Source organism: Drosophila miranda, chromosome 2 (assembly GCF_003369915.1).
Source record: "Drosophila miranda strain MSH22 chromosome 2, D.miranda_PacBio2.1, whole genome shotgun sequence".
Lineage (NCBI taxonomy): Eukaryota > Metazoa > Arthropoda > Insecta > Diptera > Drosophilidae > Drosophila > Drosophila miranda.
Window position 1 is genome coordinate 15,307,206 of NC_046675.1, and position 24,568 is coordinate 15,331,773.

The window sequence follows — 24,568 nt, forward strand, 5'->3', positions numbered from 1 at the left end:
ATTACTTAGGTTTGTACAACCTCTCTCGGCTCCTAACACCAAGTGGCAACCTAATATCCGGGAATAATATGGCGATCCGAAACAACTCTGATGATAGACAGAGAATTTAACACTGCTGGAAAATTGATTAATTTGCTATTAATTTGAGACGGTAATTCGCGCGAATATTGTTAAAGTGATGGCGACCGAGTGCTTTACACAATGTGATAGCTTATAAGCGCTGGGACCGCATTTAACTAGTGAAAATGAGTGGAATAGTGGCACAAGAAAAATTTTCCCTTAGTCTCTATTTTTTGCCCTCGTCTGCGCGTCGAAGCGAGATAACAACATCGGTCCGAGTGGCCGCGTCAAGGCATTTCGTGCGCGCAAGCGAGACGAGGATATCGACCAAGCGAAACGCATACGCCAAAGTCGAAAAGTGATTTTTTCCTCCGTTCGGGCGAAGTCGAAACTGCTCGAAAAGTTTTATAAATAAAATGCTGCAATTTCCTGCACACAACAAATTATTAATCGAGCAAAATGCAACAATCGATTGGCCGTTTTGTTGTGCCCCCAAAGCGATTATATAAATAGTGGAGCACGTTGCTCGCTCGTCTCCGAAGTCCTAATTGCGCATCGATTGCTCCGCAAATAGAGGAAAACGATGTGAAAAGAAAATAAAAGTGATTTCCTTTATCATTTCACCGTGCGGGTATCATTCATGTTTCGTTCTCCACTCTCGGGCGATTTTTAATGTACAAAAATGTGAATCAGATCGGTGGGAATGGGAATTGGAAGAATTAAAATACGAATGAATATACGAATGAGTGTGCAATGGCAAAGAAGTGAAAGAATGCGTAGCGTTGCCATACCGCTACAGACGACCCCCGTGCCGTGTGTGTGCGCGTGTGAGTTTTTGCGGCTGTGTGTGTGCATGTTCCCCTTCCATTGTATATACACGTATGTGTATATATTTATATATATCCTCCAATTCCTAACAATTAAAAAAAAATCAATAAAACTGAAAAAATCGTTAAGAGTAGTCAACATTTTTGCATTTTGTTACAGTGTTTCATATGAGTCCTGTAACCCAGGATTCTATTTTCGTTCGGTTGCCTCGGCTTTGGGAAACACTGCAACAAAATGTCAAATTTGTTCATGTAATTTGGATCCTATAAAATTTTTACAAAACACAAAATTTAAAGAAAAAATTTTTCAATAACCCCCAAAAAAGGACGCACGAATCAAGCATAAGAGAGAGAGACCCAACTTTAACGAAAGAGTAAAATGAATAATGATGCGAAAAATCATGATTGCGATGATTTGAATGTGCGCTCCTCATCGGCGTATTTGAATAAAAAATCAACCACAAATACAGCTGCAGCTGCAGCAACAGCAACAGCAGTGACCAACACCAACACCAACAACAACAACAGCAGCAGGAGCACATCAACAGTCGCCACAGCCACAGCTGCATCTCCTGCCACCAGCAAAACAACCCCAACAACAACAAGCAACAACAATAACCAAAAGCCTAATAGACAGTTTAACCATAACTTGCCACGCATCTCCACGGCAAGAAACTCCATAGCCGCTGCAATACTAGCCAGCAACAGCAAGGCCGGCAGTGGCAGTGGCAGTGCCAGGAAGATAGCAAAGCATGAGAATCTGTCGGGAGGAGTGAAAAACATACCAGCAGCAGCAGCACCAGCTACAACCAGCAGCGCCACCACCTCCAAGGCACCCTCTTCCAGTTTTTTGGCAGAGCTGAGTCAACTGAAGAAGACGACATCAGCCACAACCGGTGGTGCCTCAGTCAGTGCCACAACAGCAGGCAGACTTAAAGTTAACAATAACAATTCAGCCACTGCCAATACTAACAACAACAGCAAAATAATGTCCGGTACAACAAGCAGCAGCAGCACGCCCACGCCCTCGCCCGCATCAGCGACGGCCACCTCAACAACCACAACAACAACGAATGCCGGCAGCTGTGCCACAAGCAGCAGCGGGAGTGGGAATGGGAATGCCGCCTTATCTGTAACTGCCGCCGGTAGTGCAGCCAAGTTTCGTGCTGCCGTTGCCTCAGCGCCCGGACCAACGCCGGCTGCCGCAGCAACAGCCAATGCCAATGCCAACGCCAACGCAACCACGTCCAGCAGCAGCAGCAGCAGCTCGAAGAAGACGCGAGCCACAGTAGACGCCCTCAGGCGACACGTGGCTATGCAGCAGCAGCAGCAGAACGCAGCCTCGCCCGCCAACAACAACAATGCCGCCGGACTGCCTGGAAGCAAGGATTCAGCGCATTTAAAATTCGCCGCAACCACTTTGCTGATGGGAGCCGCCGCCGCTGCCGTCGATAGCAACGCTGGCGCTGCTACCGCCGCCGGGGCATTGAGCATGGCCCTCAATCCTTCCGTCGATGTGGCCAATGCGGCTGCGGTGCTGAAGCAAAAGCTAAAAGATGCCGCCGCCGCTGCCTCAGCCTCTGCGTCCGCTTCAAACCGATCTGCCTCGTCGTCCATGTCCTCGAACGCCTCGTCGCTCTCCTCTTCGGTGGGAATTGTGAATGCCATTTCATCGGCGTTGCAGAACATAATAACACCCGATACGGACACCGATACCGAGTTCTATCCCCAGCCCGTCACCACAGATCTGTCGGAGTCCGAAGAGGAGTCTGTCTCAGAGGTGAGTGCCTTTTGGACCTTAGATTATTGTGAATTCTTGTATACCCTGGATTTTTAGTGCTCCTCGTTGGTAGTTTCCATCACAGAGGCTTAGTAGGTCATAAAATACCTTAGGCATAGAAAACTTGCCCCCAATTACTATGGGTTTCTGTACCCTAGAGAAATGTCTGTCCTTAAAGATTATGTACACCTTTTAAAAAGAACTGATTTACTGCATTTCCAAATCCTAAAAACGCAAAAGTATCGCAAAATGTTTGAGGAACGTGGAAATTCATCTGTATTACGATTTCTCTGTAAGTCGTACATAGAAAAATGATACCCAGGTCATCATCAAGTTGGGGTGAATGTCTACATGTTGTCATTCGAAGGTCTTAGGTCACACTAGATTAAAACATCGCACCCGAAAGAAGAAGAAATGTGAAAATAAAACTGCGGACAAGCAATCCAACGACCGCATTTTCCTACCTGACGAATCCACAACACACATAATCAGCGTTAGCGTTATCACAGCTGCTTGGACGAGAAAGTAGTTGCGTTGTGTTTCGTTGAAAAAAGCAGTGCCGCAAATGTTTTCTAACTAATTTCAATGTTATAATATACATATTTGCATTCTCTTTGTGTGGGTGGGCGCCACTTCGCCGTCTGTTTTATCAGGCTTGCAGCAGCACCGCAGCGATGTGGAGAAATACCTTCCATTGAATTGATTGCGTACACGCACACACACAAGAACACATATTCGGGTAATTATTGCCATATGCAATGATCATATAAAACACGCTGAGAATTTTTCATCTGTCGCGTGTGTGAGTGTGTACAAGCAAGCCCTTTCCTCTCTCGCCTTGGTGTTGGTGAATGATTTATCAGCTGTTTGCTTTCGGGGCGAGTGTATGTGTGAATGACTGCACACGTACTTCTTTGTCTAGCAGCCTGTTTTTCGTTTCTCGCGAAAAACGCTTTCATGTTTGCCATTCGATAAATCAAAGGTCATTAGCCAGATCAGATCTGTACCGCCGACCTCTCATTTCGTCCAATAATCCACCATCCAACATAATTGACCCAAGAGTTCGAGACCTTCCCATCCCCTGCCTCCTCCACGAATCAATTGATCCAAAAAATATACATACAATGCATACGTCGGTACACGCATACATATGCATATAATTGTTTTTCGGTTGCCTTCGCGAATTCTCTGAGCAGCAGCAGCGTGACAAAGATATCCACAGAAGGTCCGGCAACACCGGACGGCTCAGCGTAGCCGCTGCTGTTTCTTTCTAGCTGCTATTTTTTGTTGTTGCAGCGGAGGTGAAATCGTGTGTGAAGAGAAAATGCGCAAAAGTGCGAGGAGACAAATACTCAAAAATAACAATAATAAATAAAAGTAATAATAATAATGATGGTAGAAAACGTATGTCGAAAAAGAGAGAGAGTAATGAACTTTAGCGAATTTTCGAAAAATTTATTTAATGGCATTTTAGGAGACAAGTTTTATTCGTCTTTTTTTTCGTTTCTTAAATTATTTTGTGTGGCGTGCAAACATTTTGATGGTTCATTTTCTTTTTCACACACACACTGGCACTGGTACACACACCAGTGCATGGCGCACAACACACACGCCCATGTAACGAGAACAAACGAACGGTCTGCGGGCTGGCTGCTGCTGTTGAACTCGTTCATGATGTTGAATTTTTGTTGTTTGCTTTGCTGTTTCGTCTTTCTCTTCGTCGCTGGGGCTGCTGCGCTACTTGGTTATGTTCTTTTTATCTGCTCTTCACTCATGAAAGGTTGAGCATAGCCCAAAACTTGGCCGCGTGTTAAAACGATATGAAAATTTAGGGAATTCTTTATTTTAGTTCAATAGTTTAAGGCGTGGGCGTAACACCCGCACACACACTTGTGGACCATACGTGGCTCTCCCTCCTTGTGTCTGTGTGTGTGTGCGTGAGTGCGTGCAATATTTAAATCGATGTAAAAGCTGCATTTGGAGCTGACTCAGGCCCCTCTGTTTCAAATTCCAAAGAAAAAGTATTAGGAATTTGTTATTTGATAGTAAGCATGAAAGTCGGGGTCCAGCTGGGGAAACGAGGAGAACATCAAGAACTAGTCAAGAAAGAGACAACAATAAAGGAATGATTGTTGTTGTTTCCTGCTAGTACTTTTCGCATTGCTGGTTATCGATATCTCGACTGAAATATATCTGGGCATGCACATGCTGCCCTCTGCGGTCTGGCGGTCCGGTAACGCCGCTGCGATAGTTTTTCCCCTTACAGTTATTCGAAGAATTTGTTGTCACATTTGTTACTATCGGCTAAACGAAATAATTATACAAAAGTTCAGTAAATTTGTGTTCCTTTTGCCTTTCCATCCGATAACAAACCCAGTTTGATGGCTAAAATTTTGCTCAATATTGCCAAAGTGATGAGGCGGAGTGCAAGAACAACAATGGACTTTCTATTACAATCTTTAAATCACGTAAAAATTCCGCTGCACGATTTAAGCTGTGCCGAACTTTTCGCCTCCATCCGGACTCTGCTCCGTCTTTTCACGCCGCTTGCTTCCTACCCTGCTTCTCCCCTTAGACCGTGTTAATTTTTATTATTTATGTACGTTTCTTTCGTTTCTCTTTATTTGTAGATCCTATTGGCATTCTTGTGTTTAAGGCCAGATCTCCTGGTAAGTTTCAGTTTCGCGATATACAATTGCCACAACCCGCACCCGATCCCGAGTCTTGATCCTGCTCTCCAGAAAGATACGCGCATAAATCGAAGCGCTCTACGACCAACTATTGTCTCTAAAATTTCAAATTAGTTCTCTACTAATCCAACGATTGGTGCTTCACAATATTAATTTCAATCGGTACTTAACCCCCTATAACACCTCCACTCATAGATAAATCCAACACCACTTTTTTTCTGGCCTTAGACAACAAGAATGTGCGCTCTACTGATCAAATAAAAAGCTTTATTAATATGTATAAAACTTCTATCGTATTTATATAACTCCAACCCCTTACCCCCCAGCTCTAGACTTTTCCCGCCTAATCCGTTACGTTTACTGTCCGTTTATCGAATTGAATTAACGTTTAACAAATATATTTTCGCCGTTTGTTTCTAGGATGATATACCCGAGTCTGATCCAGATAGTTGCCCCCACGAAGGAGAGGTGCGCGAGGATGAGGATGAGACGGAGGAAGAGTCGGAGGATTCGGAGGAGTCCGATGGAGACGATGAGGAGGATGAGGAAGAGATTGGTACTTAACTTCAAAAGATATTGCATCTCTTTTACTTTAATTTTACCCTTTGGCCCCTCTTTGTAGATGTCCTGCAAGATAACGATGCAGATGATGAGGAAATCGATGACGAAGACGAGGAGGAGGATGCGCCAGAAGTGAGTCCCTTCCTCCTGGATGCGAACAACAAGCGCTCGAGTAATCTCACCGCCCTGCTCGAGGCTGCGGCCAATGAGAAAGCTCCCGTCCTGCGACACGCCACCCACGCCATCGATGAGACTAAGCAGGCGCTGACCAAGATGCGATGTGCCAACAGCCCGCGCGACAAGAAGTTAGTAAATTGATGAATTAATCTTAATTAATCGTTAATCTTAACGCCATGGACAATGTACTTAACCCGCTTTCCTTGTCTTCCCGTATCCGTTGTTGCAGCAGTGGTTTCTCCCGCTCCCTTGTCGCCGCCTGCACGGACAACGACGTGAACACGGTGAAGCGACTGCTTTGCAAGGGAAATGTGAATCTTAACGATGCTGCCGCCTCCACCGACGACGGCGAGTCCCTGCTATCAATGGCCTGCTCTGCGGGCTACTATGAATTGGCACAGGTATGTACAACCCGCCAGAATTATTTAACAAAAAAGGCCCAAAATTGAAGAATGCGAAATCAGCTGATTACTGTAGTTGTGTGTGTAGGAGGGCTACCAACTGCACCGAAAAATGTCTGTCATCGCGACTCTTTTCGCTGTGTGGCAACGCTTCACTGGGACGCGTCTCGTGTCGATTCTATCGATACCTACTCGAAGAAGAAGCTAGCACGCAACCAAAATTGTTCTGCATATTGAAAAATACAATAAAAAAAAACTGCATCGTTTTGCTAACCCAAACAAACCACACTATCTGCCACAAATTAATAGAAACGCGAGATTTGTTTAGTAGATCAATCAATTCAAACGTCGCCACCATATTCCGTGGAAGTGAAACGAACATGTATATGATGCGTATGTGTGTATGTGTCTTCTTGTAGGTACTTTTGGCTATGTCCGCCGCGCAAGTGGAGGACAAAGGCCAAAAGGACTCAACACCTCTAATGGAAGCCGCCTCAGCCGGTCATTTGGACATTGTCAACCTGCTGCTCAGCCACAACGCCGATGTGAACGCCCATTGTGCCACCGGAAATACACCACTGATGTTTGCTTGCGCAGGCGGTCAGGTGGAGGTTGTCAGGGTACTCTTGAAGCATGGCGCAAATGTGGAGGAGCAGAACGAAAACGGACATACGCCGCTCATGGAAGCGGCATCAGCAGGCCACGTGGAAGTAGCAAAGGTGAGTCGTTCAATCGCCATAAATATAGTTTTTCGATTACATTTAAAGTGATTATAATCCGAGATTTGAGAGGAAGAGACATTAATCGAGTTACTGATTTGTCTGCTCTGTGATTTATTTTGATCTTATCTGATGCAAAAAGTGGTCCGAAGATGTGGCAATAACTTGCACGTGTTTGCATGTGCTAATCGAAATATTATCCCTTGATCCTCCCTGTAGGTGCTACTGGACCATGGAGCCGGTATTAACACCCACTCAAACGAGTTCAAGGAGAGTGCCCTCACCCTGGCCTGCTACAAGGGCCACCTGGATATGGTGCGTTTCCTGCTGCAAGCCGGTGCCGATCAGGAGCATAAAACCGATGAAATGCATACAGCCCTGATGGAGGCATCGATGGACGGCCATGTTGAGGTGGCGCGACTGCTTCTCGACTCTGGGGCCCAGGTGAATATGCCAACCGATTCGTTTGAGTCGCCCCTAACACTGGCCGCCTGTGGCGGTCATGTGGAGTTGGCCACGCTGTTGATAGAGCGTGGGGCCAACATTGAGGAGGTTAACGATGAGGGCTATACGCCGCTTATGGAGGCGGCCCGGGAGGGGCATGAGGAAATGGTTGCTCTGCTGCTTAGCAAGGGCGCGAATATCAATGCCACCACCGAGGAGACACAGGAAACGGCTCTAACTCTGGCCTGTTGCGGAGGGTTCAGCGAGGTCGCGGCATTCCTCATCAAAGAAGGCGCCAACCTGGAGCTGGGCGCATCAACGCCCCTGATGGAGGCTTCACAGGAGGGGCACACGGATCTGGTGCGATTCCTGCTGAAGAACAAGGCCAATGTGCATGCCGAGACGCAGACGGGCGACACGGCGCTCACTCATGCCTGCGAGAATGGACACACCGATGCGGCCGGCGTGCTCCTGTCGTACGGTGGCGAGTTGGAGCACGAGTCCGAGGGCGGACGGACGCCCCTGATGAAGGCCTGCCGGGCGGGTCATCTCTGCACCGTCAAGTTCCTCATACAGAAGGGCGCTAATGTCAACAAACAGACGACCAGCAATGATCACACACCGCTCTCGCTGGCCTGTGCCGGCGGCCATCAGTCGGTGGTGGAGCTGCTGCTCAAGAACAATGCCGATCCCTTCCATAAGCTGAAGGACAACAGCACCATGCTGATCGAGGCCTCCAAGGGTGGGCACACGCGTGTCGTGGAGCTGCTCTTCCGGTATCCCAACATCGCGCCCACTGAGCTAGCGGCGGCCTCAAGCGCTGGCCAGGCCCAGGCCGCGGCCGCTGCTGCAGCCGCTGCCGCCGCAGCTGCCGCCGCTGCGGGCACGAATCAGATGCGATTGCAGCAGCAGAAGATCCTCCAGCAGCAGCTGCAACACCAGCTACAACAGCTCAATGCCCCGCCCGGCCTCCACGAGCTGTCGGAGGCGGCTCGAGCCTCCAATCAGCAGCTATTCCACCAGCAGCAGTTCAATGCTACCGGCAATGGTTCGAACATTGTTGCCCTTGGCACCGGCGACTTTTTGGACGCTGGCGAACTGCAATTGACGGCAGCAGCCGCTGCCAGTGCCACTGGAAGCGAAGCAGGAGCCGAGGAATACGGTGGGGTCTCTGGTGGCGTCGGTGGTATTGATCTAACTACTCTGGGAGCCCAGCAACAGGAGGGACTCATTGCGAAATCGCGACTATTTCATCTACAGCCAGGCTTTGAGCAGCAGCAACAACAGCAGCAGCAGCAACAGCAGCCAGCGGCAGGGCAGAATCAGCAGCTTGTGCCGTGCAAGCATTTCGATCTGGATATGGAGCACATAAATTCGCTGCAGCCTCCACAGAAGGCACCGCCAGCGCCGCCTGTGCTGTTCCACACGATTTGCCAACAACCTGTGCTGCATATGCAGCAGCAACACGGGGAACAGCAGCAACAACAGCAGCAACAGCAGCAGCACCAGCTACAACTGCATGCCCAGTCGAAGTTGAAGGGGGCGCTGCCCGGCAGGAATCGTCCGCTCAAGAACGAAGTGCTGGGCATCATCGAGTGTCCGTTGGATCATCTGAACGAGCAGGTGCGCTCCCAGCCACTGGGAGAAGACGGCAAATCACAGCAGCCGCAGTTCTCATGCACGGGCGAGGATCCACGTTTGCAGCGACGACGGGGCTTCATGCCGGACCTCAAAAAGGGGGAGCTCCCTCCAGGAGAAGGCGGTAGTGACACCAACGAACAGTTGCCTGTGAAAGGTATGTCACACACAATTTAGCAAGATTTTAGGGGATTCGTGACATTTGGTTTTTCCGTTTGCAAAGGTGGAGCCGAAAACAATCAGCAGCAGCCCGCACAGACGACAACGCAGACGCCGGCAATGGACAACAGTAGCGTGACATCCTGTTCGCATCCCATATATCCACCGGTAAGGACTACAAAATTACGGATTACTGGACTATAGGATTAACCATTTTGTTGTGACGTTTTTTTAGCGACCTGGTGGACCCATTACACAGATTTCGGATGTTCTCCAGAGCACAGCCATTAGCGATAGGCCAAAGGTCAAGGCCACCAACAAGAACAACCGAAAGCAGGCAGCCGCCGCAGCGGCAGCAGCAGCCGCAGCAGCAGCCGCCGCAGCAGTGGCAGCCCAGCATGCGCTCCCCAATCTCCAGCAGAATCAAATGGTGTCCATCTACAACAATTTGGTGAGCTGTCGTCTAATGGGGAATATCTCGTCGAGATCGAATATTTCTGACATCCAACTGTTTCTCGTTTGCAGCAACATCTGCAGTTGCATCACCAGCGTAGGGTCTTGGACAATGCAGCCGCTGCAGCAGCAGCCGTCGCAACTAATCCGAATCTCTACACCAATTCCCCGGCCTCACCGCTGGCCTCGCCCACAGGAGGTGGCAACGGCAACGGCAGCGGCAACTATTCCGAACAGGAGCAACCAACTCAGCAGCAGCAGCAGCAGCATCCAGGAGGAGCAACCATGGATGTGGCCATGCAGCGAAAGACAGCCATGGAGGACTTTCGTGGTCTGCTGGAGACAGCTGTGAATGGATCGCGGGGCAGGAATGAATTGGCCATGACTGCGCCACCGTTGAACTTCTTCAAGGACGGCTGGCACATGGTGGGAGTGCACAATTTCTTTGGCGATCAGCCAAAGTCACCCACCGAAACGCCGCCTGAGATGGAGGAGACGACCATGTCGCCGCCGCAATCATCATCCGAGCAGCAGCAGCACCACCACCACCACCATCATCATCAGCACCAGGACGAGGACCCGCAGCGTCCCGAAATGAAGAATCTAGCCACACTTTGTTCAGCAGCAGCAGCGGCCGCTGCTGTGGCAGCAGGACACAAGGATGAAGATGACATCAGTACAGATCAATACAGTGATGAGGACGATGCTATGGGCGATGAGAATACGATGCCGCCAGAGCCGATGGATTTGGCTGAAGCGTTGCGCGAGGATGGCATCATTTTGGTGGAGGGCGATGAGGAGGAGGATGACGAGGATGAGCCCGAGGACAGCAACAGCGGGGAGATTGAGCTCTCCTACGACGACGACGACGAAGAAGATGATGATGATGTTGATGATGATGTGGATATGGATCCAGATGGGGATGCAGATGGCGATGTTGATTATATTGATGATGATGAGGGCCCTGCCGATGAGGAGGACGAGGACAAAGACGATGATGAGTTCTTTCTGGATGTGCCCGTCAATGAAAACACTGGAAATATCAATAATAATAATATTAACAACAACAACAACAATTCGAAGAGCAGCCGCGGTGGCGCTGCTGCCTCCTCCGGTTCATTGCCACTAAAGCAACGGAAAATGGCCACACGACTGGAGAATCTGATTATAACCAAACCAGAGATCTTCCACCAGACGCTGTGCGATTTCCGTCAAGATATGACCAACTCGGAGCTGGTCCATATCCTGCCACAGATTAGCAATCTCAAGGCGGCCGCCGCCAACAATGCGGCATTTAACAGTCTGCTGCACCAGCAATTGGCAGCAGCCACAGCAGCCGCACAGGCCAGGGCGGCAGCCGCAGCAGCCCACCAGCATCAGCAGCACCAGCAGCATCAGCACCACCAGCACCAGAAGCAACAGCACCATCACCAGCTGCACCATCAGCATCAGCATGGAGCAGATGGCGACCAGCAGCAGCATTGCGGTAGTTAAAAAGGATTCTCAGTTTTAGTTCTCGATTTAATGAGAATTTGTGATGTTTTTTCCAGATGATGAAGGATGCGCTGGGGTGGCCAGTGATCTATACTCGGGTCTGGAGCAGTTTGCCAACGATGGGGAAATGGATGACTTATTCCAGGTACATTTTGGGTTGATTTTTGTGTGCAGCTCTCCTTCAACTGAATGTTACTTGATTTAGTCTATTTTGCAATCGGAACAGGAGCTGGCCAGCAGCTTGAACTACCCCGAGTTGGCCGAATTCAGCCTGAATCAGATGTGCAAGGGTAGATTCGCGGGCCAATGGCCGTCGTCGTCGTCGGGCAAGTGGACAACGGGCCAGGATGGTCAGCTTGTGGGTGTGGTACGCTCTGGGGATGGAATGCCCCAGGATGCGGCTGCTGCACAGTGTCAGGCGAATCTTGTTGTATTGGATTATCCAATGCAACAGAATATACTGGAGGCCGAGGAGCATATGCACATGCAGGTAAGCATTCCTCTTAGCTATATATCGATGCAGATAGGATATCTATATATGTGTCTGGTATCGTTAGCAACACCAGCAGACTCCTTTGTCCCTGCTACCCTTTGCCACGGACGATCAGCAACAGCAGCAGCTACATCCGGCCGCCGCCGCGGAGTTCCACCAGCAGCAACAGCTCGCCTTGGAGGCTGATCCCGAACTGAAGCAACAGCTGCAGCAGTACTCGAATGCGCGCATCATCAAGGCGGTGGCTGCCCAGCAGCAGCACCAGCAGCAACCGGCCCCCAACTTTGTCTACAACGTGGAGAGCGGCGACAAGAATGCACCGCCCGTGCAGCTGCTCTTCCAGTTGCCACCAAACATGTCTCAGGAGGCTGGCGATCATCAGTTGCATGTCGAGCAGCAGGCGCATCTCTTCCAGCAGCAGCAACAGCAGCAGCATCGGGCAGCCGGACAGCGTCCCCCCACCCGGACTGAACTGGAGCAGGTTGCCCAGGAACTGCTGCTGCAGAGGCAGACAACAACTCCGGCTGGCCAGCAGGCACTGCCACCCAAGCAGAAGCACTTTAATTTGCAAGAGCAGGTGCATCTGCACCAGCCCCCGAACATGCAGGCGCCCACCTGTGTCCAGCATCAGGTAAGCGCTTTCTATTGATCCAATTACGTTTCCATACTTATCATTGATGTTCCTTGGTTGAAAGGTTGGAACGCAGACGCATCCTGCCTCGGTTATGGTACCCCAATCCGCCGTTGGCCAGTATGCCCAGTTTGCCCTGCAACCGCCCCAGCAGCAACAACAGCTGCAGCAGCAGCAACAGCAACAGCAACAACAACTGCAGCCCGGACAACCGCAGAATGAGCTCTCCATTTGGCCCATGGCCACGCCCACACCGACACCCAGCACTGGAGGCAAGTCGATGCCAGGAGGCATTGCAAAGAAGGCCATTGACAAGCAATCGCGCAAGGATCGACGCTGCTCAACCTTCCGTCAAACGCCAGCAGGCAGTCAAGGTGGGTTTTTCACGGATTCGGTTTTTTTTTCCGCTACTTAATATGAAATATAATCTCCGTACAGTGAATACCAATCAGCATCAACAACCGACAGCAGCGGCCGCGGCCGCCCAACAGCAGGCGCAGCTGCAGAATCAACTGGCTGTGGCTGCTGCAGCCACAGCGAGCGTTGATAAAACGATTGAGATTGATTCGGAGACCGAGTCGAACCATGACACAGCCCTCACACTCGCCTGTGCCGGCGGTCACGAGGAGTTGGCCGAGCTGTTGATCAATCGCGGTGCGAATATCGAGCATCGGGACAAGAAGGGATTCACACCGCTCATCTTGGCCGCCACCGCTGGCCACGAGAAGGTCGTGGACATACTGCTGAAGCATAGCGCCGAGCTGGAGGCCCAGTCGGAGCGCACCAAGGACACGCCGCTGTCGCTCGCCTGCTCGGGCGGACGGTACGAGGTCGTCGAACTGCTGCTCAGTGTCGGGGCCAACAAGGAGCATCGCAATGTCTCCGATTACACGCCGCTCAGTCTAGCAGCTAGCGGGGGATATGTGAATATCATCAAGATGCTGCTCAACAATGCGGCAGAGATCAACTCGCGCACCGGCAGCAAGCTGGGCATCTCCCCGCTCATGCTGGCCGCCATGAATGGCCACACGGCGGCGGTTAAGCTGCTGCTCGACCAGGGCTCCGATATAAATGCTCAAATCGAGACAAATCGCAATACGGCCCTAACGCTGGCCTGCTTCCAGGGCCGGCACGAGGTCGTCAGCCTGCTGCTCGATCGCCGGGCCAATGTGGAGCATCGGGCAAAGACCGGATTGACGCCTCTGATGGAAGCCGCCTCCGGTGGATACATTGAGGTGGGACGCGTGCTGCTCGACAAGGGAGCGGACGTGAATGCAGCGCCGGTGCCCACGTCCAGGGACACGGCCCTCACCATCGCCGCCGACAAGGGCCATCAGAAGTTTGTGGAGCTCCTGCTGTCGCGTGGGGCCAGTGTGGAGGTGAAGAACAAGAAGGGTAACTCCCCCCTATGGCTGGCTGCCCACGGGGGTCACCTGAGTGTCGTGGAGCTCTTGTACGATCACAATGCGGACATTGATTCGCAGGATAACCGAAGGGTGTCCTGCCTGATGGCCGCCTTCCGCAAGGGCCACACCAAGATCGTCAAATGGATGGTGCAGTATGTGTCGCAGTTCCCCTCGGACCAGGAGATGATACGCTTCATTGGCACCATCAGTGACAAGGAGCTGATCGACAAGTGCTACGACTGCATGAAGATCCTGCGCAGTGCCAAGGAGGCCCAGGCCGTCAAGGCCAACAAGAATGCCTCGATTCTGCTCGAAGAACTCGATCTGGAGCGCACCCGCGAGGAGAGCCGCAAGGCAGCCGCCGCCCGGCGGCGCGAGCGCAAGAAGAAAAAGAAGATGGAGAAGAAGGAGGAGAAGCGCCGACAGCAGCAGGGCGGTCGCGGTGGTGGCGGTGACCAGCAGGGCGATGACGATGATGCCAGTGACAAGGATGATGATTCCGACAAGGATGACGACGATGAAGAGGTCGGAGCCGAACGGACAGGAGCCGGCGGTGGCTCAGGGGCACGTGAGGAGGGTGACTCTGGCATTGATCAGGGATCATGTTCGAGCGGCGACACCAAGACCACGGCCACCAGAACAACCACGGCCGGTCAAACAGCAGCAGCATCTAAGGCCGAAGCCAGCAACAGCCAACTGGTGAAGAAAAGCAAGAAGCAGCCAAAGAGCAAGAGCACTACAGTGTCGGCGTCGGCGTCGGCTGTTGAATCATCAACGCCTGCCACAGCCACAGCTCCAGCTGCTGCAGCTACTTCTCTGACCGCCGCGCCTCCTGCCTCTGCCACACCTGCATCGGCAGCAGCAGCAGCACCCGCAACCGTATTCAAGAGCAGCCTCTTGAAGAAACATCCGATCATCGAGAGTGTTAGGCTGCCGCCTACTCCGGTACAGGTTCAAACTCAGACTCCGGCCCAGGCTACGCCAGTCCAAGCAGCTCCAGTGAAGCGTCAGGTGGAGGTTTCCAAGAAAGAGGAGCTTCCCCTGAAGAAGAAGGAGACCAGCAGCAACAGCAGTTCCTCCGCTAACAACAAGCGCGAGAAGGAGAACCTCGCGCCCAAGGAGTCAACGGCCCAACAGACGGCAACAAAGCAACAGCAATCCACAAGCAGCGCCGCTGCCCCCAAACTGCAGAGCAGCGAATCATCCACCAATATAGCGAGCAGCAACCGCAAAGAGAGTGCCACAAAGCCATTGACATATAGTGTCGGTGCCAGCCTGAACCCCAGCGTAAAGCGCAGCGAAGTCGACGGCTGGAAGGAAGTGGTCCGCAAGAGCAGCACACAGCAGGTGGCAGGAGGTGGTGGTGGTGCCCCAGTGACGGTGACGGCCGCCAGTTCGGCCACCAGCCTGCATGGTGGTGCCCATCATCTGCATCTGGCCAACAGCTCGACAAGTGTAGGCTCCCTGACAACCATAACGACATCGATAGCCCCCGAGATGACCTGCAAGAAGGTGCAGGTGCCGGTCAATGCCATTTCCCGTGTGATTGGCCGCGGCGGAAGCAACATCAATGCCATACGCGCCACCACCGGGGCCCATATCGAGGTGGAGAAGCAGGGGAAGAACCAGTCGGAGCGATGCATTACGATCAAGGGATTGACGGATGCCACAAAGCAGGCGCACATGCTCATCCTGGCCCTGATCAAGGATCCCGATGTGGACATCCTGCAAATGTTGCCGCGCATCAACAGCAGCATCAAGGCGGCCGCCTCCGCAGGCGCGGCAGCAGCAGCCCCCATGACAGTCGGCACTTGGGATAATCGTACGGCTGCCGGTGTTTCGGCAGCCCCCTCGGCCAGTACCTTCTCCTCGGCGGCATCCACCACATCCACGTCGTCCAGCTCATCGGCCAGCTCCACCACAGCGACGGGCGCCGCCTACAGCAATGCACACAAGCCACAGCAGCCGTCATCGAAGGCACAAAGTGGACGGGTCTCGTCATCCGCCAAAGCGAATGGCGGCGGCAGCAAGGCTTCCACCTCGCTCTCGACCTCTGGCTCTCGCGGACAGAACGGCCGGGGCGGATATGCGGGACAGCAGGCGACCTCCAGTCGGGGAGGAGGAGGAGGTACCTCCTCCAATGGTGTTCTCTTAAAGAGCAGCAAGGAGAGCTCCTCGGCCAAATCGCTGCCAGGCACACAGAAAAACAGCAGCAGCTCCTCTGGAGCTACCTCTGCTGCTGCGGGCAAGCCGTCGTCCACGCTGACGGCCCAAAACTTTGCCAAGGCAGCGGCCATTGCCGCTCATTCATCACCCAAGAAGGTGGACACTGGAGCGTCGGCTGCAGCGGGTTCGGTCATTGCATCCACTGGCGGACGTAGCAGTGGTGTGGTGGCACCCTTTGGTCGTGGAAAACCCGTAACCGGCGCCACAGGAGCAAACGTTTCGCAGCTGGGAAGCGCCGCAACCAGCAACATATTGGCTGGACCAATTGGCACCTTCAACGTGGCAGATGTGGCGGCGGTGAATGCCGCCGCGGCAGTGGCGGCCGCTGGAACGGTTGGAACCACAGCCAACAGCAGCAGCACCAGCACCAGCAGCAATGTGAAACCCATTGCCCCGCCAAACAAGAGAATCGGCTCCCCCACACAGCAGCAGCAACAACAGCAGCAGCAGCAATCCCAGGCAACAGCACCTCAGCCTTCTGCAGGTCCTGGACTGCTACAGCAACACCCACAGCAGCAGGGGCAGCAGCAGCAGTCACCACAACAGCAACAGGCACAGGCGGCAGCATCCCAACAGAATCTGGTGATCAACACCAACATGCTGATGGCCGATCTGATGGCCGCCAACACAGCAAGCGATAGCTTCAGTGCACAGCTGGCTGCCAAGCTCTCGAGTGCCTATTCTTTGTTCAGCGACTACCAGACCTCCCAATGGGGGAAACTAGATCAAGGAACAGCCGGTGGCGCTGTGGGGGATGGCCTGCCGCAGGCTGATGCCTCCAAGGCGCCTGGCTACAACAGGAATATACTGAGCTCTCCCGTCGGCAGCTCCAAGGCCTCGTCGAATCATTCGACCTCGCCACCGGTGGGCAATGTGGTCCAGCAACAGCAACAGCCACAGGCACAGCCCGGACAAGGACAGAACAACAATCAGCAGCAGCAACAACAGCAACAGCAGCAGAGTGTGCAGCAGGCATTAAACATAATCACCAGTGGAGCGCCATCAACAGCGCCAGCCAGGTCGCCGTTGGTGACAGCCGGCGAGGGAAATCCCACGAGCGTTGGACCCTCGATTAATGGCGAGGCGGCAGCTGGTGCCGCGCACTCACCGGGAGTAATCAAGCCGCCGCCGGGCACGGTTCCCATCCAGAGACACGTCCCCATGCAGATCTCTGCACCGGAAGCGCCGCCCGCTACGAGTGGAATCAATTTCGGGGCCATTGGCTCGAATGCTGGTGGAAGCAGTGCAGCAGCAGCCGCTGCAGCTGCGGCCGCTGCAGCCATGATCGATCGCCAGCAGCAGAATCTGCAGAGACTTATCTACGACAAGGTGGGTGCGTCGCAGCAGCAGCAGCAGCAACAACAACAGCAACAGCAGCAGCCGCTCAACTATCCCATGGATCCCTCGGCGTCGCACTACATTGTGGACAGCAACAACATGCTGCGGCTTAATCCACGCGCCTCCGTCTTCACACAGGGCAATAAGCAGCAGCAGCAGCAGTCACCCAGCGTCGGCGGTGGAGGCATGAATCAGCCACCAATCAATCAAGGTGCTGGCCAGCAGTCGAACATGTTCGGCAACCAGATCCGGCAGCCACCGGGAGCGGCACGCCAGCCCGGCGGACCGTCGGCCACCGCTGCGCCACAGCGCTGGTATGGCGGGGCTCTGGACTATCCCTCGTATTCCGGACGCGATATGCTGCATCTGGAGAACGGAGGAGTCATGGCTGGACTGGGCTCGCCCTCTGCCATGTCACCCAACCACGATGACATACGCAAGATGCCGCGACCAATCGGCACCGAGCGGGCTGCCTCCTGGAAGTTCAACAACTTCAATGTAGCCGCCTCTGCACTGAGCATGGACGATGTACTGCCGCCGTGGGCGCACGAGCCCAAGGCTCAGCCGCCGGGTCTACAGCAGCCGCCTCCACCCCAATCGCAGCAGCAGCCGCCCAATTGGTTGAAGCAACAGCAGCAGCAGCAACAACAACAGCAGCAGCAACAACAACAGCAGCAGCAGCAATACAGGCCCTACAACAATGGACCATATCCGCAGCAGCAGCAGCACGAGCCGATGAATGTAAGTTGTTGGATGAAATTGGGGTCCTAGGCATCCCCCTAATGACGGTTTTCTTTTATATAAAGATGCCCATGGATTACCACAACATGCAGGCACCACCGAATATGGGTCAACAGCAGCAGCAGCACCATATCAACTTGATGCAATCCTATGGCTTCCAGCATTTTGCTGGGGCCCCTGGAGCTGCTGATATTGCGGCTCACATGCCCGACAAGATGGAAGTGTGGGATCACCACGATAAACATGTAAGTGACAATGCGGATAATCCTCTCTTAAAGGAAGGAGACTTATCGAACATTTCCAACAGATGCCCTGGACTAACTACACCACCAATTGGTCGAACTGATGTCTGGGGGATCTTCAGCAGGAGGATCTCTTCGATATCTGTCGTTCAACCAAATGAATCGAACAGCTATGAGTGAGAACCAATCCTAAAATTGAAAGGATGAAACAACAGTAACAACAGCAGCAACAGTGTAGCAGCAGGAGCAGCAGCATCTACCTGATATTTCAAACAAATGCAAAGCAAGATAATATTAAATTGAATTTCCAACGTTTCCCACACGCGGATCCACTGCTTCAAATCTTCATTCAGTCAACGGATCAATCATACAACGTCCTAATTCAATCAAAGAACTCAAACGAAGACTCGAGATCTGAAACTTGGCTTTGTTAATTATTATTTGTTTTTGATTTCAAATTATTCTTTTTACTTCTTCCTTCCGGCCACTATTAAAATTCGCAGGTTATCTACAATTTGGTAATACGATCATCAGGCAGAAAAAAGGAGATAGAAGATAGAAAATAGAAAAACAAAACGTTGTGCATAAATGAAAAAGAAGGAAAATACTATTCAAAAAAAGGCACCCAAAATGGGCGCAATATACTTTATTTATTTTTTTAATTTACGAGCTATTTTGATCATTTTTGAAACAAAGCATGAAGTTAGCCTACAGCTTAGCGGAACCCCAGCCCATGGCTATATCATTTTGTATGATGAAAATACACACACAAAAACGCAAAAAACCAGAAAGAAAGATATTTGGAAAGCTTCAAACACACATACCCACATCCAAAACATACAAAAACCACAATTTAATTTTAAGCTTATCTTAGAAAAGTCGGTCTTATGAATGAAAGATTTAAGTGAATTTTTTTAGCGCCAGCTAAAGCACACACACACACACAACATATATTACACTTATACATAAATACATCTATCTATGCATATTTAATAACATTAATAAAAGCAACAAATGAATGCCGAAATTTGTACATTTTAGGCGCGCACTTTTCTATCTCCCCAAACATTCTCTCCACCCATAAAACACACTCAAAGAACCTCCTTCATTTAAAAGAAGCAAACGAAACGAAGCGAAAACGGAAACTGAATAACGGAACACGAAAACAACACTGAAACGGAAACGAAAGATGGAAATTACTTAACTTTCTACTTACCACATATACATACCATTAACTACACACTAACTAACAGTTACAGATATACAGATACTATATTTGAATGATACTTGAAATGATGCATAAATGCTGCATGGAGTGGAGTGTTCTCTCCTCGTAGTATTCCAGATAAAAACCAGAAAAACGATTTGTGGTTAGGTTTTATCAGTTATGTGTTTATCAATGATTTCTTGGTCGGTTTTGAGCTCGAGACACCGCCACCACCACCACCACTACCACTACCATCCCAAAAGAACACACACCTAAAAATGTAGCTAGTAGAAATTGAAATTGCTTAAATAACTTAAGTAAGAGAACACAAATGAAAAGAAAAGAAAACATTTAATATTCCATTTACGAAAAGAAAACTAAAATCGAGATAAAACGATGTAACGGCGCTTGCTTGCCATCTTTGATGCTTTTCCAACACTGCTCATAGACGTACATACTATATATACATACATATATATATACACTAGCGAATAGCATACGAAATACACAAAACAAAACATAAACATTTTTATTTCAAAGAAAGCAAAACAGAAACTGAAAAAAATGATGTAAAAACACTTGATGAAGAACAATTTACTTTCCTCGCTCCCCTGGATGATCCGGGATGGCATCATCCACTGGGAAATGTGTGGGCGGGCAGGCAATTTCCTTGTACAATTCTTCTAGGGAAAGGAGTCGGAATGCAAATGCTTTGAAGAGGATCGTTACATGAACAATCCCTCCACGCATGGATATATACACACAAACACACACACACAAATACACACTGATCCGATATATAACTTTAAAAACGATGATAAAAATTGAATGAAGAATAAAAAAGGATAATATAAGTGAGCATGAAACTACACTTTTTGTCGTATTTTTTGTTTGTTTGTTTCAAACAATGTTTTAGCTGCAAGCAAAATAATGTAATGAGAATGGAAATCGTTCGTTTAAGTTATTTGATACAACCGAATACGAGAAATAAATAGCCGCAAATGCTATACAACAAATATATATATATATTTACAACATATACCACATATATATGCCCCCAAAAAAAGCAGGATTCAACACACAAAATATAAGAGAAACAAAAAATAGCTGAAGGAGCACCATATGCATGCAGCCGTTTAAATGTCATCCGATGATGATATTGATGCAACCTCAACTTGAGAGAAACCGCAAAAAAAAACAATGCGAGAGAATACAAGTAAAGAATAAATGTAGAATTTTTTTCAAGCGAAAGAAATTGAATTCAAATAGATTTATTAATTTAAAAAATAATATAAATATACTTCAAATATGAGAGAAGTATGCAAAACAAAGCAAAAGCAAAACCGAAAAAAAAACACTGAAGGAAACAAAAAACAAAAAGAAACAAAACCCTACATATATTAAATACACCCATACTATATGAGTATACTACGGATTATTATTATTACTCTTATAATTATTATTATTGTATTGAAGGAAAAATATAAAAGAGAACATTAAACAGCATAAATAAAAACAAAAACGATTGGTTGTTTTTAATATTCTGCATCACTTCTTAGGATGATGGTCGAAATTTATTAGAGAAGTTATTTCTAGCTTTATCTTTTTAAATATCTCAGTAATCATCAACGTAATGGTCCTTTCCTAAAAATCAAACCTTTAAATCTTTGAGCTAATTCGTAAATTCTTTGGACTCCATTTCGACACATCCTTTCATAGTTTCATATTTTTCGATAATTTATTTGTGAACTTTTACAAAATGTTTAACATTTTATACGGGTAAATCATTGTTTAGACAATGGGTATAAGGAAATTCAGACAAAAGGTTCAATGGTGAACTCTACAACCGAACAAGGTGTCGTTAAGTCGAAAGCATGCAGCACTGTGGGATGGAGAACTCCAATCTTGCCGATGACCACTTTGTCGTACATCACATTGGCGCAACGACCAGGGAAATAGCTGGCATCTGCAAAAAGGGAAACAAACAAGAAATGTAAATCATTTTCCTCTAGTTGTTGATCTCTTGCTCACCTTCCGTCGATTCCAGGTAGTAGCCCTTGTCGACACTGGCCGTCTTCCAGGGCACAGAGAGCAGTTGCATGACACGATCCAAGAGACCATGAACCACCTCAAAACCGGCGGTTTTGTTGCAGTTCACAGCACACAATCGACGCTCGTTGCGGGCACCAACCTCCGTCTTCTCATCGGCTACAACAGCGTCGCTAATCTCGAAGAGCTTCAGGGGCAGCGGCATCTTGCGATTGGCCACCAATGTCTTGAGGAGACCTGGCAGCAGGGTGGTTCGCACAACCTGAAACTCCAGTGTCTTGGGATTGCCAATGTGTACGGCTGGGAGGGCTTCAATGGACTTGTTTAGCTTGCGTCCGATGTCCCCCCGAGAGCATAGCGTGAAGGTCAACGCCTCGGTAAATCCAGCCTGGGCCACCTGTTCGCGCAGTTGTTCGGTGAGCTTGTTGAGTGGAAACTGTTTGGCTATCTGCATGAAGGCTGGAAGGGATTTCTTGATGTTGTTGTAGCCAAAGGCAATGGCAATATCCTCATAGACGTCGCAGGCATGGATAACATCGTGTCGAGTGGGTGGAATCTTGACAACAAGCGACTCCCCATCGACCCGTGCCTCTAAGTACATTCTGGTCAGCATATCCGCCAGATTGGAAGCGGGCTCATCGATGCCAATGTAGGCATTGGCACGCTTCACCGAAATCCGCTCCTCTCGCACGGCAAGCTCTGGGTAGGAGACAATGCTGCCGTCGGGCTGCACCACATCGCATGGCTCTACCGTGAATTTCTTGGCACAATGCTCAGAAAAGAGGCAGACAATGGTGTCCAGCACCACCTTTGCTTTGGTCAGATCCGTGGCTGTGCATTCGATGAATACATTCTTGGTGTTCAACGAGATCTTGGAATGATCGCCATTAATAATGGGCGGCAGTGAGAGCACCACGCGATTGGCATCATAGATCACCGGATAAACTGGCGCATCGCGAATGATGGGCAGATACTGCTTGAGTTGGGCATGCGTCGCATAAAAGTCCATCAGCTGGGCTCCATTCAGCTCCTGCGTTTGGTTGAGTGGCACAAATTTGATTTGCTCCGGCGCCAGGGCTTCATAGCTAAAGGGTCCCTTGATCGTGTCGAGATCGTGAGTGCCAATAGCCACTAGGGTTCGTTTGCGGCATATGTTTTGGTGCAGCTTGTCCTGCAGATCAATGAAGCTGGTATAGGCCTCTTGCGTGAAGGTTACGTTGCGCAGCACAGCGGCCACAGCATGTGGACGAATCTGTGCCGTTGAAGGGTCAATCTTCAGCACCTGGCGCTGGGCAGGAGCTACAAACTCAAACTTCGGTGGCTTGACTCTGCAAATACATAGTGATTTTATATATTCCACGGTTGTACTACAGCTGTAGTATACTGCTACTTACTTGCCCTGGAATACCAAAAGACCCGTGACTAGGCCCTCCAGACACAGCAAATCGTAACGATTGGCTGGAATATCTATCCTGTAGATGACTTCCTCGCTGGCATCCGCCGCTGCCGCCACATCGCCCTGCTCTTTGGTCAGCATTTGCTTCTCCGTGGTCTAATCGGATGATACAATTTGTTACAATGTCGGCATTATTGCTATTCCACTTACCACTTCATCCAGCTCCAGGCCGAAGGAAAAGCACAGCTCTTGAAATTCATCATCGGCTGCGGAAGGGGTTAAACATTAGATCTCTCTTCAAGTGAAAACGTGATTACACGTGGACTGTTCAAACTCACTGTACTTCTTGCCGAGCGCCTCGAAGAGCAGATCACGTTTTACCCCAATGGTTGGCATGCTGTCAAACTAACTTAATGGTCCAAAAGGTTCTTTAATTCCGATAATTGTTGTAAAATTGTAAAAAAGTACGGGCGCCGGGTTAGGACCAGTGTGACCGCGGATTTATCGATAAAACCGATATACCGTTCGACATACCGCCTCATTTTCAAAATATACCGTAAATATACTGACGAATTCAAGTTCTATTTTACATATTTCTCGTTTTTGATATTCCGTCGAATATTACTAGCTATATAGAACATTTAGCCATGCCATCATAATTTTATACGATTGATGAATCAATTTTCTATTTAACTGGTGTATTTTTAATACTTGCTTTTATTGCATTTTGCGTAAAAAGAGGTTTTAGCGAAATAAGTCAAACAAAAAACAAGTAGCGAAATTGGTCAATCAAAACAAACGAAAAAGGAAATTGCTCAATTTTGATATTCCATTGAATAATTCTGACTAACTAAATCTCTCAGCAATGCCCACATAGTTTTATCCCATTGATGAATAAATTTTCTACAAGATTGGATAGTTTTTAATCTTTGCTTTTATTGTATTTATTGTAAAAAAGGTTTAAACGAAAAAGTTCAACAAAAAAAGAGTCGCTATATTGCGTGTAAGCCGTAGTATATGCCTTTCTGTACCCTATTTTGTTAATTTTATATGAAAGTATAAATATTGATATGAAGATAAAACGTAACTAATAAAGACCTTTTCTCAAATTGACATTTTTTAGACATATTCATGTATGTGATGAGTGTTTTGTATATATATCTCGATCCTGATACCTATTCTTGGTCCCTACAAGAAGACAATAAGCTTCAAAATATCGTTGAAATATTAAAAATAGTATAATAAATAATATTGAATAATATTAAAATATTTTAGAAATAAATTGTTTTTGCCTGGGATGACAAACATATTCACAATTCTATAACATCCATTTCCCCCAGGGTATGTGTGCATGGAATGGGACTCATTGTTCTGAACCGGTTATGACGACTAATTCTTGGTTAGTCTATCTTCCGTCGAATATTCCCAGCTATATA

The 24,568-nt window shown here is 49.2% G+C and overlaps 2 protein-coding genes across 9 annotated transcripts; one reads left to right on the forward strand and one right to left on the reverse strand.

Annotated features, from left to right (window-relative positions):
* The first annotated feature begins 48 nt into the window (after positions 1-48).
* Positions 49-20,581, forward strand: LOC108154977 (ankyrin repeat and KH domain-containing protein mask). 8 transcript variants are annotated; one of them, XM_033389441.1, is made up of 18 exons: positions 49-151; positions 1,214-2,667; positions 5,298-5,336; positions 5,778-5,913; positions 5,980-6,223; positions 6,325-6,496; positions 6,916-7,215; positions 7,435-9,454; positions 9,521-9,624; positions 9,692-9,907; positions 9,982-11,395; positions 11,460-11,548; positions 11,609-11,893; positions 11,961-12,527; positions 12,592-12,901; positions 12,966-18,238; positions 18,304-18,483; positions 18,546-20,581. In XM_033389441.1, the coding sequence occupies exons 2-18, from the start codon at positions 1,267-1,269 to the stop codon at positions 18,582-18,584; spliced, it is 12,789 nt and encodes a 4,262-aa protein (XP_033245332.1). In that variant the 5' UTR covers positions 49-151; positions 1,214-1,266; the 3' UTR covers positions 18,585-20,581. The 8 variants fall into 8 exon arrangements, with proteins under 8 accessions (XP_033245332.1, XP_033245335.1, XP_033245334.1 ...); XM_033389444.1 differs by having other exon boundaries at positions 11,630-11,893; XM_033389443.1 differs by having other exon boundaries at positions 6,328-6,496.
* Positions 20,582-21,398: 817 nt separating this feature from the next.
* On the reverse strand, positions 21,399-23,637 carry LOC108154976 (phenylalanine--tRNA ligase beta subunit). The gene is made up of 5 exons (XM_017285496.2): positions 23,471-23,637; positions 23,343-23,398; positions 23,131-23,288; positions 21,719-23,064; positions 21,399-21,653 (listed from the first exon to the last, which is right to left on the reverse strand). The coding sequence occupies exons 1-5, from the start codon at positions 23,526-23,528 to the stop codon at positions 21,502-21,504; spliced, it is 1,770 nt and encodes a 589-aa protein (XP_017140985.1). The 5' UTR covers positions 23,529-23,637; the 3' UTR covers positions 21,399-21,501.
* Positions 23,638-24,568: the final 931 nt, after the last annotated feature.

Excerpts from the sequence above, each read along its gene's own strand:
- LOC108154976 (XM_017285496.2), bottom strand. The coding sequence starts at position 23,528 with ATGCCAACCATTGGGGTAAAACGTGATCTGCTCTTCGAGGCGCTCGGC. Across the intron at positions 23,399-23,470 it reads GGCGCTCGGCAAGAAGTACA|CCGATGATGAATTTCAAGAG; the intron begins GTGAGTTTGAAC and ends CCCCTTCCGCAG. Across the intron at positions 23,065-23,130 it reads CTTTTGGTATTCCAGGGCAA|AGTCAAGCCACCGAAGTTTG; the intron begins GTAAGTAGCAGT and ends ATGTATTTGCAG.
- LOC108154977 (XM_033389441.1), top strand. The coding sequence starts at position 1,267 with ATGAATAATGATGCGAAAAATCATGATTGCGATGATTTGAATGTGCGC. Across the intron at positions 9,908-9,981 it reads TGTCCATCTACAACAATTTG|CAACATCTGCAGTTGCATCA; the intron begins GTGAGCTGTCGT and ends TCTCGTTTGCAG. Across the intron at positions 11,549-11,608 it reads AAATGGATGACTTATTCCAG|TCTATTTTGCAATCGGAACA; the intron begins GTACATTTTGGG and ends TACTTGATTTAG.